Below are 13,011 nucleotides of genomic sequence, written 5' to 3'. Positions count from 1 at the left end.
ACAATGGACTTGACAACCTGAATCTTGGTTTCTTTCCTAAAATGGATTTGTCTCCTTTTTTTTTTCTTTATAGAGTAGGGTTGCAGCTAGTGCAGTTAAAAAAAAAAAAGCTAGGAAGATCCAACATGGCAGCAGAGTAGGTAGAAGCCAGACTAATCTGCTCGCACGACCAAACTGGAATTACAACTAAAATATAGAAAAAGACCAAGCAACCTGAATGACTAGCTGAACAGGAGTCTTATAACCAAGGATTTATAGAAGAAGCCACATGGAGATGAATAGGAAGGGCAGGGACATGAAAAGGGGTGGCCTCATTCCCGCTCCCATGGGCAGCGGCTGAGATCCAGGAGGGATAGCTCAGCTGCCGAGGTTCCTTCTGAGAAGCATAGGGTCTCCACCTCATGCTGGGATCCCCAGCACAGAGCACCAGGGCTAGAAAGAGTTGCCCACATAACATCTGGTGGTGAGAAGTATTGGGGATTCTGTCTGCCAAGAAGAGACAGGAGTCTGCTAGAGACACAGGTGCCCTCTTTAAAAAAATTTTTAAATTTATTAGGGTGACACTGGTTAATAAAATTATATAGGTTTCAGGTTATAATTCTATAACACATCATATGTATATACTATTGTGTGTGTTCACCACCCAAAATCAATTCTTCTTCTATCACCATATATTTGACTACCTTTACCCCACCCCCTTCCTCTGGTAACCACCATAGTGTTGTGTGTGTTTATGAATTTTTGTTTATTTGTTTTTCTTTCTGTTCGTTTGTTGCTTTCAGTTTTATATTCCACATATGAATGAAATCATATGGCTCTTAACTTCTTCTGCCTGACTTATTTTGCTTTCCATAATATTCTCAAGATACATCCATGTTGTAGCAAATGGCAATATTTTATCTTTCCTTATGTCTGAGTAGTATTCCATTGTATATATGCATGCCATCTTCTTTATCCGATCATCTAGCGAAGGCCACTTTGGTTGTTTTGATGTTTCGGCCTCTATGAGTAATGCTGCAATGAACAGCGGGGTGCATATATCTTTGTGAACGTTTTCAAACTTTTGGGGTAGATACCCAGGAAAGCGGCTGAACTACTGTGAGTTAGGTAGTGTTTATGCCCATCTTATAAATGAAAGAGCTGAGGTTCAGAGAATTTAAGCGACTGGCTGAGATCTGACCCCCCCCTGTGATATAACTTCAAAGCACTCTGGTTCTGTAACACCATGCTGGTCCGCCTCGCTGCTCTTTCAGAGGCTTGCTGGAGAATGTTTTTCTATATATTTATGAGTTTTAATTCAACTAAAGAATTACCAACTAAGTTTTTTTTTTTTCAAACAAGTTTTTAAAGAAAAGGGAAACTTAAATAGGGACTCTATTTTCATTTCTAGATGGAGCCACTTCTTTCCCTGAACACAGAGAGACTGTGGGTGGAAGAAGCTATGTTTGTTTTTTCACCCTTTAAACCTTTGGAGGACCCAAGTCCGCCCTGGCACTTTGAGTGGCCATCAAAGCGTCTTGTAACTCATGCCTTTGTTCCCTTACCTTTTTAAAGTCATCACAAACAGATGATTGTGTGCCACTCTAAACAGTTCTATTAGAGTGGCAGAAGGAGAACAACTGTCATCTATGCCCATTTATTTCTATATATTCATCACTACATCCCCCGTGGCCAGGTCACTGCCTGGCACAGAGAATAAAGCAGGTTCTCTATGAATCTTTGTTACATGCTCCCAGCCGAGAGCAATGGCTACTTAACTTGAGGCACATCATACAAACTTTATTCCTCATCATTTTAAAATAACTTTAAATCTGACTTGGAGGATCTAAGTAGATTAGTTTCACTGAGCTATATAAATACTCTTCAGATCCATGGCTGTTTATTCTCCACAGTGTGTGTTATTATAAAACTGGTGTCTAGGCTCTTTTAACAATTTTTTTCCAAGTGCAAATGTTTTGCTTTTAGAATCATCTTCCCATTTTCTTGTTTGATCCACAGTAGCTCTTGACTCCCCTAGCTCAGTGTTATCTCTCTGCTCTAAGATGACAGGAGGAGCCTATTAAACACCAAAGCCTGCTGGGCTGTCTCGCTTCTGAAACCCCTGTTAGTTTTCTTAGGTTTCATGGACATTTTGGGGAGCAGACGATCTCAAGGTGTTTCTCCTTTAGCTTTGGGATATGTGAGAATTACATGTCCTAGGTGTGTTAACCATTAGCTGACATAAAAATCAAGCTGTGGGTCTCGAGCAGATGTAATTCATGTGGGAGATAGAGAACCCTAGAGTTACAGAAGTCCACCAGGAGAAGTCTGTGTGGAAGTGAAATATTTCTGTGCTTGGTCAACAGTTAGATAACAGACCTCTGAAAATGTGAAATGCCGACGTTGCTCAATACCATGGAGCGTGGTGGCTCATGATGGTATTAAGGATTTACTTTCTTCCTGTGCATCCTTAAGAGCCAGCAGTTTCAACTATTTTGTGGGCTTCCAAAAACAGGAAACTGCTGCTTCAGTGTTCTGTTCATATTTCCCCCAGCAACTTAGTTTATCTAAATAGCCTGGGACCAAATACTTTTCTCGGAGGCTGCAGGCTGTGCTGACCCGTGGTTCTTCTCCCTGCCTGGAGGTGTGCTGGAGTTGCTGTTTGTTTTCCCCAACCATCATCATTAAGGAATGGATCTGCTGGTCTATCTAGCATCTTATGATCTTATCAATCACTTTGGACCAATTCAGCAATGTAAACAATGTATCACAAGGCAAAGTGGGACTCTTCTTGGAGACAGCCAAACTTTTCAGCTCTGTGGAAGATCACTCAAGCTGGACAACCTTGGCGCTCTTTAAACTTTCCCTCTGCCCATTGCTCAATGGGCATGTGATGCTCAGAAGGAGTGCTTGAAAGTGTATTGTGAGTTAAGAGAGCCTCCCTGCTGTTCACTGTCTCAATGTGGCGGCCCAGGTCACTGTCTTGAGATTTGAATCGATGAAGATTTCAGAGCTAGCTTCAGGGACACAGACCTGGAGACCTCCCCAAGCTTTCTATTTTCTCCCTTGAGCCTCTGCCTTTCTTCATCACCCACAGCTCAGTCTGATGTAGGCTGAACCACTGTGCACGCACTGTCCTTCCAGCATCCACTTGGCCCGCTCCTCTAGGGGCACTGCTATTGGCTGGCTGCCTATAGGGCTGATCCTTCTCATTATTCCGGCCTCTGGCCAACAAACCATTTTAGTTTGTATTTATTTATTCATCAATACCACTTTCCAAAAGAGAGATATATATAAAGCGGGTTATAAAAATGCATGACATGTCACAAGATAAAATAAATTAAAAATGAGGAATGAAATTTGGGTAAAGGAAAGGTCAGGTAGGCAGATGATAATGATGAGTCAGGAGCAAGGCTGGCTCACTGTGCGGAAGGGGGCGGGTCCTTGGTGGCTGCACACTCCTCCTTAGAATCCGATTTGATGGCAGCCCTGTTCGTCTCTTTCACCCCCCACCTTCATCGCTGCAGACAAGATACAGGAAAAGGGGATACTGCAGAAGGGAGAATGAGTTCAATGTTTCCAACTCTGAATTGGGATCACTTTCCAAAATCTTTACTAACTTATGTTATTCTCCTTCTTGTTCAAATGCAGAGAATAATGTGAGGAGTCACTGAGCCATTTCACCCGCAGGTGTTGTAAAGTACCAAAGGCTACAGAATTAATATTAATATTTTAGGAGGCTTGGAGAACATTTTATTAATTTGGGTTAAGGTGTGCAGAGAAATTGTGAGAATAGTCTCTGTACTGTGTGATTGGCATAACCAGGATGGCTCTTGCCATTGTATTGTAAATAAAAAGGGAAGGAAAGCATAGATTCCCTGACATTCCACCACACCTCTGGGGAAAGGAGTGAATGGCTAGCCAGGTGTAGGAAGGGAAAAGCCAAAATAAACCTTTTCTTATAACTATGAGCCATTTGCGGGCATTTGTCCCCACGGAAACTACCTCTCTTATGTAAATGCATGCGGTTAATACGTCTGACTCTGGACAGAGAGATGGCAGATGAACACTAGAAAATATAGGAAGGCCTTTTAATATGTAAAGAGATATCTTTCTACCATTGTGTTGACTTGTAAATTTTGTTTTCTCCAAAATGATGTATGGTTTGCAAATTGAACGTGGTCCTATCATGTTAAAGGACATATGACTATAACCAATAGCGGTAAGGGGCTCCTAATTGCAATTTTTGCTTCTGTACTTCCCACTTACAAAACTATAAAAACTAAGTAGAACAAAGGGCCGGCGCGCTCTCCGTCAGATTTCTGTTGGAGTTCCCGCCGCTTGGCCAAGCTAGACAATAAAGCTTTAATGTGTAAACGACGGACCTTGCTCCTGTCTTCCATAATTTGGGTCCCTCCGAATTTGGATTAACATAATGTATGTAAATTTTGGGTATAAAAAGGTGCTCAATACATGGTAACCCTTATTACTACAGTGTATATTGGTGAGAAATGGGATGGTAGTTGGAAACAGGAGTCTGACAGACCAAGGTTCAAATTCCAGCTCCCTGATTGACTTAAACCAAATAAACCAAATGGCTTAAGCTCTGCAAGCTCCTGTTTTCCAGGCTATCATTAGGGATGATGACCAATATCTGGTGTTTAGTTGTTGTGAGAAGTAAATGAAGCAGTTTGTGTTAAACACCTAGAACGGTATCTGACATGGAGTGAGTGTTGTCTTAATGTTATTCTTTGTCATTATTATTAATATATGCTTTTTTCGCTCTCTCACTGGACTTTTTAAGAGAAGAATAAGAGACCATTATGTTACAGAACAAGATGCAGCACGTGAGGTGGATACAGGCCCAAAGATGGGATGACAGTAGCTTAAGCTTACACAGTACCTCAGTGGCAGAAACCGGACTTGAATTCAGGGTTGCAGTCATTGTTTCCAGCCTTCCTATTGTATCTGCTCTTTCTGGCCCATCATAAATCAACTGTCCCCCCACCATAACACTACTCTCCAAAGGAAAACAGTTGTCCTCCCCTAGAAGAGACCTAAAGGAGGAATGAAGTGGGTCTCCTGACTTGTGCCTTCCCAGGTGGGGCTGCCTGAAGCTAGGTTACAGCATCCTACTTCCTGTGCCAAAACAATGAGCTGTGGTGTAGGTTAATAGAAAGCACATGAATTTGGGGCCTGAAGCCCTGTTGCCATTTATGAATTGTGGGGTCCTGGGGAACTTGGTTTAACCAATTTGAGCTTCATTTTACTCAGCCATCAAATGAGGATACATTAAATTTCAACCTACTGGTTGAAAAACCACTTTTGTAACAATTACATGGGTTGTTTACTGTGTATGAGGCACAGGGTGTGTGTTTTCATGAATTAGCTCTTTATCTCTCACAATACAGCAGCGCTGTTGTTGTTATTGCGATAGATGTCCAGACTGAGACTCTAGAGGTCAAGTGCCTTGCCCAAGGTCACACAAATAGAAATTACTGAGTCTGGGCTTGCAATAACAAGCTGTGTCTGTCTCCAGGGCCCATTTTCTTTATCTCTAATGTTAGAATTCCAGCCTTACTTTTACATTAAGTGATCACAGGTTGAACGTCGAGCCTCTGATATCTGAGGTCTCTCACTCTGTACTGGGAAGCTAACACTTCTGAACAAAGTTACCTTGAAAGTGTCTCACAAAGACTTGAAAAACTCAGCATATTTTGTAATGGAAGTAGGGTGGTTCACCACAGGTAATTTATGTCTTTATTTTCTATTGTTTGGATAACGATGTATGCAAATAAACATGAATAGTTGCCTGATTCCCAGAATTTCCGCTAGAATGTCATTTTCTCAGTGAACCTTCCCTAGCAGTCAGATTTAAAACTCCTCTCCTTACTTGGTTCTCCCAATTCCTCTCATCCTGCTGTTCTTTTAAAAATCTTTTTATAACACTTACAGTCTTCTATCATGGTAGAAAATATACTTTAAAAAATATATTGTATCTGCTTGGTAGTCTGCTAGCATGACTGTTCTACAAGGGCAAAGGTCTTTGTCTGTTTTGTTCTGAGCAACCAGAAGTATGCTTGGCATGTGGTAAGTTCTCAGTAGATTCTTACTAAATAAATAAATAAGTAAACGCAGGACCCCCCCCCCCCCCCCCCCATCTTGGTCAGGATGATTTGCGTGAATTCCTTTCAGAACATACCAAGTCATTGTTTTGGTCAAAGGTCAGAACTGGAATGACCCTTGAGAAAAGAAAGAAACTCCCAAATACTTACTTTATCAGGAATTCAGTGGGGGAAAACACCAGATGCTGACCTTTATTTCACCAGTAGTTCATTGGTCAACATTTCATTTTCTTATTTATCTGAAATCTTATGAGACCTTTCTTGAATTCAATTTTTATTTCAAAGTTGGAAGAATTACCAGAAGAATCACCTTTGAAGAGCACATTCAGTATTTTCATTACCCTAAATTTTCTGCACCCAAAGGTACAGAGGCAAGTTTGGCAAAGTACCTGGCAAGAACTTATCTGTATTAGAATTCTAAACTCAGTGTGATGGCTTTGTCCCTTAATGAGCTGTGCAGGCTAATTCTGGAATGGTTTGATTCATGTATCTCACTGATTGATATTGATCTGGCATTTAAAAAAAGTGGGGCAGGTCCTTTGGCATAAGAGAAGAACTTGGAAACCAGGCCATGGCGCTTGGCAGGAACAGGGAGGAAGAAGTGACTTGGCCCGTAACAGGTTGTAGAGCTTCTAATAGTGCTTGTTCTTCATGGCTCACTGTACTGCACCCAAATCGATTGTGTTTATATGCGCATCAAAAGAACTGCAAAAATAGATAGGGTTGATTTTGGGACTCCAGGGGGTTGTGGACTAGGAGATAAGATTCCAAAATGTACATGAACTTAGAAGCATGTTACTCATGTTGTTGCATATTTTAGAAAAAAAATAATCCCCAGTGTGTGAGTCAGATTATGTGCTGGGCACGGTATGAACATTATGTCTTTCACAATAATATTGTGATTTGGTTTTGAAACTCTCATTAAACCAACAGAACGATTGAGGATCAGAAAGATCAACTAACTTTCTCAAGGTCTCCAGGAATTTTAACCTAGGTCTGATTTCAAAGCCCATGTCCTTGAATACTCTACCACTAGGGTTTCTCCAACAAAGTGCAAATTTCCTGGCTATGCAATGAGGTTGGTGAAGTTTTTAGTTTGGAACCTATCAGAAGTTTGGAAATGTCTAAGGAACTGAGTTCTAGCGCTGGCTTTGCCTCTTGACTATGAAATTATGAACGGTAGTCACTTTACCTCTATGACCCTCATCTTCTTCTCTTGCAAATGGGATTAACAATTTGTGCTTCAAATGAAATAACATTTGTAAAGAATGTCAAGTGCTTTACATATCTAGAAGATTGTTACCATTACTAAAAGTGATCAAACCCAGCCATGGTCATCTTAATTTATCTTTAATGAGTCTTTATTTTTTCATTTCAGTGTGCAACCTAGGACTCATGGCAGAGAATGGCACTGTGGTGATGGAATTCATTCTGATGGGGTTCCAGATGCAGGCAGAACTGCAGATGGGACTCTTCTTTGTGTTCTTGGTTCTTTATCTCATTACCATGGGGGGCAACCTGGGCATGATCATGCTGATTCAGAGTAATGCTTGTCTCCAGACTCCCATGTACTTCTTCCTCAGCCATCTTTCCTTCCTGGACATTGGCTACTCCTCCGTTATTGTCCCTCAGTTGCTTGAGAGCTTGCATACTGATAAGATGGTCATTACCTATGAGCGCTGTGTGACCCAGTTCTTTTTTTTCACACTCTGTGCTAGTACTGAATGTCTCCTTTTGGCTGCAATGGCCTATGACCGTTATGTGGCTGCGTGTAACCCTCTCCTTTATGCCACTGCCATGACACCACAGACATGCCTGGGGCTGGTGGCCGGGGCATATGCTGGTGGCATGCTGAATTCTGTGATCCGTACTGGGTGTACCTTCTCAATCTCCTTCTGTAAGTCCAACTATGTAGACTTCTTCTTCTGTGACCTTCCACCCCTGCTGAAGCTTGCCTGTAGTGAGACCAGGCTACGGGAACGAGTGATCTACCTCTTGGCTTTCTTGGTCATTACAACCAGCATTTCAGTGATTCTTATATCCTACCTGTTCATCATTTGGGCTATTCTGAAGATTCATACAGTAGATGGCAAAGCCCAGACTTTCTTCACCTGTGCTTCTCACATGACTGTAGTGGCGTTTTTCTTTGGGACACTTATATTCATATACCTGAAAGGTAACATGGGCAAATCCCTCAGGGAGGACAAGATTGTGTCAGTATTTTACACTGTGGTCATTCCTATGTTGAACCCGATCATCTATAGCCTGAGAAACAAGAAAGTGAAGGAGGCTCTGAAGAAAGCCCTTGAGAGGATGAGGGTTCCCAAGTAGCATAAGACCTGAGCTCCATCAATTCAGAAGTTTCTGCAAATCATTGTATGAACTTTTTGGCTTGTCCTCTTAACACATGAACCAGATCTAATAATTACAAAGACATATTGGGGCAGAAAATTATACTTTGGGTTTCAGCAATTTATTTATTAGCTCTATGACCTTGATCCGGAAATTCTCTGCTTCAGTTTTACATCAGTAAAAATGTCTGCCTTGCTATGATAAAAGCTAGGATTAAGAGACATAGAATGCCAAAGGGCTTTATGAATAATAACATGCTATAAAATGTAAAATTAATTTTTCTGAACTGACCTGGGTATTGTTGAGTGTTTTCTTAGCTACTAGAATTTTTTTTTTCTACAAAGTTAAGTTTTGCTCCTTGAATAGTTACAAAACAATAGCTTATTATTTCCATAGTAAGGGCAGTCACATCCTTTTGGTTGTGAGTAGTGAGGTGGAAATCAGCCTTAACATTTAATCATATCCAACTTTGGCATTTGTCATGGAAAATACAAGTAGCTAAACAGAGGAAGGAAAAGATAAAGGGGAAAGGAGATGTGAGAGGGAGATGTTGAATAAGAATATGTTAGCCTATGTCCCAAGATAATGTGGAGGACACTGTAGAAAACAATAAAGATATAATGAATTGCATTAATAATTAGAAACAACTTTATCTTGATGTAGAGCTGCATTGAGTCCCATTTATAACTTTTGAAAAACTTTAATCACCCAAGGTCAGCAAGCTTTATTTTATTTCTGAAGCATTGTTCATGGATCATCGGCCTCAATCAACTCAAGCTGTTTTTTTTTATTCTTCCACAATGAAAACCACTATCTACTTCTATTTCCTGTAAGACATTTACTATATAATTGACAACTATGAATCCAAGCGCCATCTTTTAATGACCTCCACATCTGCTAGAAATAGTACTTGAGAAACAGTTCCACGGAGAGTCAGTCTTATGCATTAGATCAGCAAATATTTACTGATGATCTACTATATATTGGACATAATATTAGGTTTCAGCACATAGTAATAAATAAGACAGACATGATGCTTCCTGAAGATTAAGACTGGGAGCGTAGACAGATATTAAACCATTACACAGTGAATTGATTTTTTCATTTGATACTGAAAAGCGGAACAGAAGAAGCCCAGGCTATTGTTATGCTGTATAATAGAGTTCTGACCTAGCTTGGTGTGGTCAGAAGCCCTCCTTGAGGGAACTAACATTTAAATTGAGGCTTAAAGAATAAGTATGTGGCCGTCATGGGTGGGATAGACTATTCCAGAAAGAAAGAGTTGCAAATGCAAGGACCTGTGAAGCAGGATGCCTTCAGGAACTGAGAGATGTGAGCAGCTTCAGCGGGAGCAGTGAGGGGTTTATGTGAGACGCAGCTGGTGAGTTCAGGAGAAATGAGGCCACAGAGAGCCTCGCAGGCTCACCTGGGCACTTGTGGAGTTTGCTCCAAGAGCAAGGCATAAAAGGACCCTATCTGAATTTTAAAAAGATCACTTTGATTGTAATGTGATGGGTGGAAGGAGAAGGAAGGAAACACAACTCCTTCATCTAGGAAACAAATGGCGTCCCAGCGAGGTGCTTCATTTGCACACAATATTATATGCTTCATTCTGGAGTACTGTTAGGCCACAGAAAACTAGCAGAGGTATGGTCATGACAGTGATTTAGGACTGATTCTTGGCAGAATGGTGAAACTGAGGAAATACACTTTTAGAGGCAACCATTTTTTATTTATTTTTATTTTTTATTGGTACCCTTTTCCTTCTTTGAACTGTTACTTCCTTGAGGTATACTCACATATATACCATGTATTCCTTCATCAAAATGGTCATCAACTAACCCCTCTTAATAAGCTGACACATTTTAATTAACACCTAGAATATGCCAGGCTGTATTCACAAGCTGAAGAAGTCATCCCCTACAAGGCTTCTTGCATACCCAAAGGCAGGAAAAACTTTCGACTTGAAAAACAAATAAATAGGCAAAATGCTAATCAGAATGTATGCTATTTTGGTAGGCGTGGGAGCTGCCTCACACTCCGCCTGCCTTCTACATGGTAAGTGCTAACCAATTCTGTCTAAAAACAAATGACTTTTGGTGCATGTACAATATTTGATGTATGTACAGTTGCTTCAGGGCCGCACAAAGTGGATAAAACTAAAATGAGTTTTAGTGTGTTTCAGAGGATTGCCGTCCGATTAACGTGAGAATGCATGGGAAGAAATGGCATCTATGTTGAATTTCCAATTACATATATTAATAAATGAATGAAAACATTCACAAAGTATCTAATATGCGTCAGGCTCTGTGCCCAGAGTTTTTATTTATCTCATTCTTAAAATAGACTCTACATATAATCTTTTAGAAAAATAGAATCCTGTGATGATTGATTTTCTTGCGTCAATCTGACCAAGTCAAATGGTGCCTTGACATTTGGCTAAATATGACATATATCTGGATACTTATGAGGATGTTTCCAGAAGAGATCAGCATTTGAATTGGTGAACTCAGTAACTCCCAACGTGAGTGGGCATCATCCGATTGGTTAAAGGCTTGAATAGAACAAAAGGCAGAGGAAGGGAGAGTTCATTCCTTCTTTTCCACCTGACGGCATCAGCTGGAACACTGATCCTCTGCACTTGGACTGGATTTATACCCTCGGCTTCCATGGTTCTCAGGCCTTCAGGCTAAACTGCACCCCAGCTTCCCTGGGTCTCCTGGGTTGCAGAACTTCTCAGCTTCCAATAAAGAAGCATATAAGATAATTCCTTACAACAAATCTCCTATGCAGTAAAAGAAATCCATCACCTCCAAAAGTTTCCTAACACCTTTTTATTATGGTTGTTTTGTGATAAGTACACTTATTATAAGATTTATCTTCTTAGCAAGTTTTTAAGTATACAATAGATTGTGGTAAGACTTCATGGGTATATACTTGTCTTTGAGCTCGTCGCGTTGTATACATTAAGTAGTATATTTTTTTAAATATGTCAATCATACATCAACAACATGGTTTAAAAAAAATCTCTATAATTATATCCTATTGGTTCTGTATTTCTAGAGAATCCAGTTGGTAATAGTGTAGTTATTTTCTTTATATCCCCTTTTTTTGAAATTATAAATTCTTAGCTATAACACTTTGGCTTTAATCTACTAAAAATGATATAGAAAAAATGAAGAAAGCAGACTTTCAGACCTTGAACTGACCCATTTATCTCAATACATCAAGAGGTCAAAACACCGTGTTCTCATCATTGAGAACACCAAAGAGTGACATCACCAAGATGGTGACATGAGACCACACCATCTGTTCTCCACAAAGGCCAGCACTTCAGCAGCTACCCATGAACAAAAACAGCTCTGGGAGAGTTTAGGGGTCCATGCAAGAAATGTCAGCAACACAGTGGAACAAAAAACCTGAGAAAAATTATACAAAAAGGTAAACAAGGACAGCTTTGTTTTGCCTGCAATCATCCCATCCCCAAGGCTGGCACTGCTCAGTGCCAAGAGGGAAACGTCCCAGCTAGAGAGTTTCCCTCAGTGAAAAAGAGACAGTGGGGTGAGTGAGCAGTGTCCCCTGCCTTTTGGTAACTGCACAAAAAACCCACTTCGGTTTTATCCCAGCCAGGGATGGCAAATCTGAGACGTGAAGAGATGGCTAGGCACAAGGAAAGAGGGCAGGGGCTTCCAGTATCAGCCACAAGGTGGGAGTGACTGTGGTTCCCAGTGACCTGCTCTGCAGAAGACCCAGAGACTTCACCACTGAAAAAACCATAGGCAAGCACAGCCTCCACAAACCCCAGGCAGATTTTACCGGTTTTCAACCCACAGGTTTTCATGTTTGCAGATGCCAGCCACCTGAGTTTTTTCCACCTCTTTATCTCATCTCTCTCCTCCACACAGAGCCAGGGATCCAGCAGCGGACAGCCCAGGCCTCTGCCGCCCTGTGAGTACAAAGTTCCAGCCTAGAATACTGCAGCTGCCCCCCGCTGCGTGAGCGCCTGCTGGCTTGACCTCTGTCACTGGCCTCCATGGCTGTGAGTGTACTTGTGGCGAGACCCTGGAAGAGCTAAGATATGTGCCAATAGCCAGGGTCTGATGGCAGCCCTTGGGCCTGGATTTGGACCTGACCCCTGTCCCTAGGTTGCGCCACTGGGCTCACCTATAGCTAGCCCTTCCAGCTGTGCACATGCTCACCTCCAGCCTGACTCTTTGTACTGGCTTCCAGGCTGTGCGCATGCCCCAGGGGGAGACGCTGCAGCCACAAGAGTGCAAGCCAACATCCCTTGACAGCAAAAGCAAAGGCAACAAAAGCAAAAATCAACAAGTGGGTTTACCTTAAGCTAAAAAGCTTCAGCAAAGCAAAAAAACCCAAACACCATCTCCCCCCCCCCCAAAAGCAATCTGCAGAATAAGAGAAAATATTTGCAAAACCCATGTATCTGATAAAGAGTTAATGCCAAAATATCTAAAGAACTTATATAACTCAGTAGCAATAAAATAAACAATCCAATTAAAAATGGGCTGAGCACCTGTGTAGACATTTTACTAAA

The 13,011-nt window shown here is 41.2% G+C and overlaps 1 protein-coding gene across 1 annotated transcript; it reads left to right on the top strand.

The window, feature by feature from the left end:
• The first annotated feature begins 7,499 nt into the window (after positions 1-7,499).
• Positions 7,500-8,435, top strand: LOC136387921 (olfactory receptor 9I1-like). The gene has a single exon (XM_066360027.1). It carries the CDS (start codon positions 7,500-7,502, stop codon positions 8,433-8,435), a length of 936 nt encoding a protein of 311 aa, XP_066216124.1.
• The last annotated feature ends 4,576 nt before the right edge of the window (positions 8,436-13,011 follow it).

The sequence above is a fragment of the Saccopteryx leptura genome, chromosome 1 (genome assembly GCF_036850995.1).
Source record: "Saccopteryx leptura isolate mSacLep1 chromosome 1, mSacLep1_pri_phased_curated, whole genome shotgun sequence".
Lineage (NCBI taxonomy): Eukaryota > Metazoa > Chordata > Mammalia > Chiroptera > Emballonuridae > Saccopteryx > Saccopteryx leptura.
Note: the sequence above shows the minus strand (reverse complement) of the source record. Positions and strands in the feature narration are given on the sequence as shown.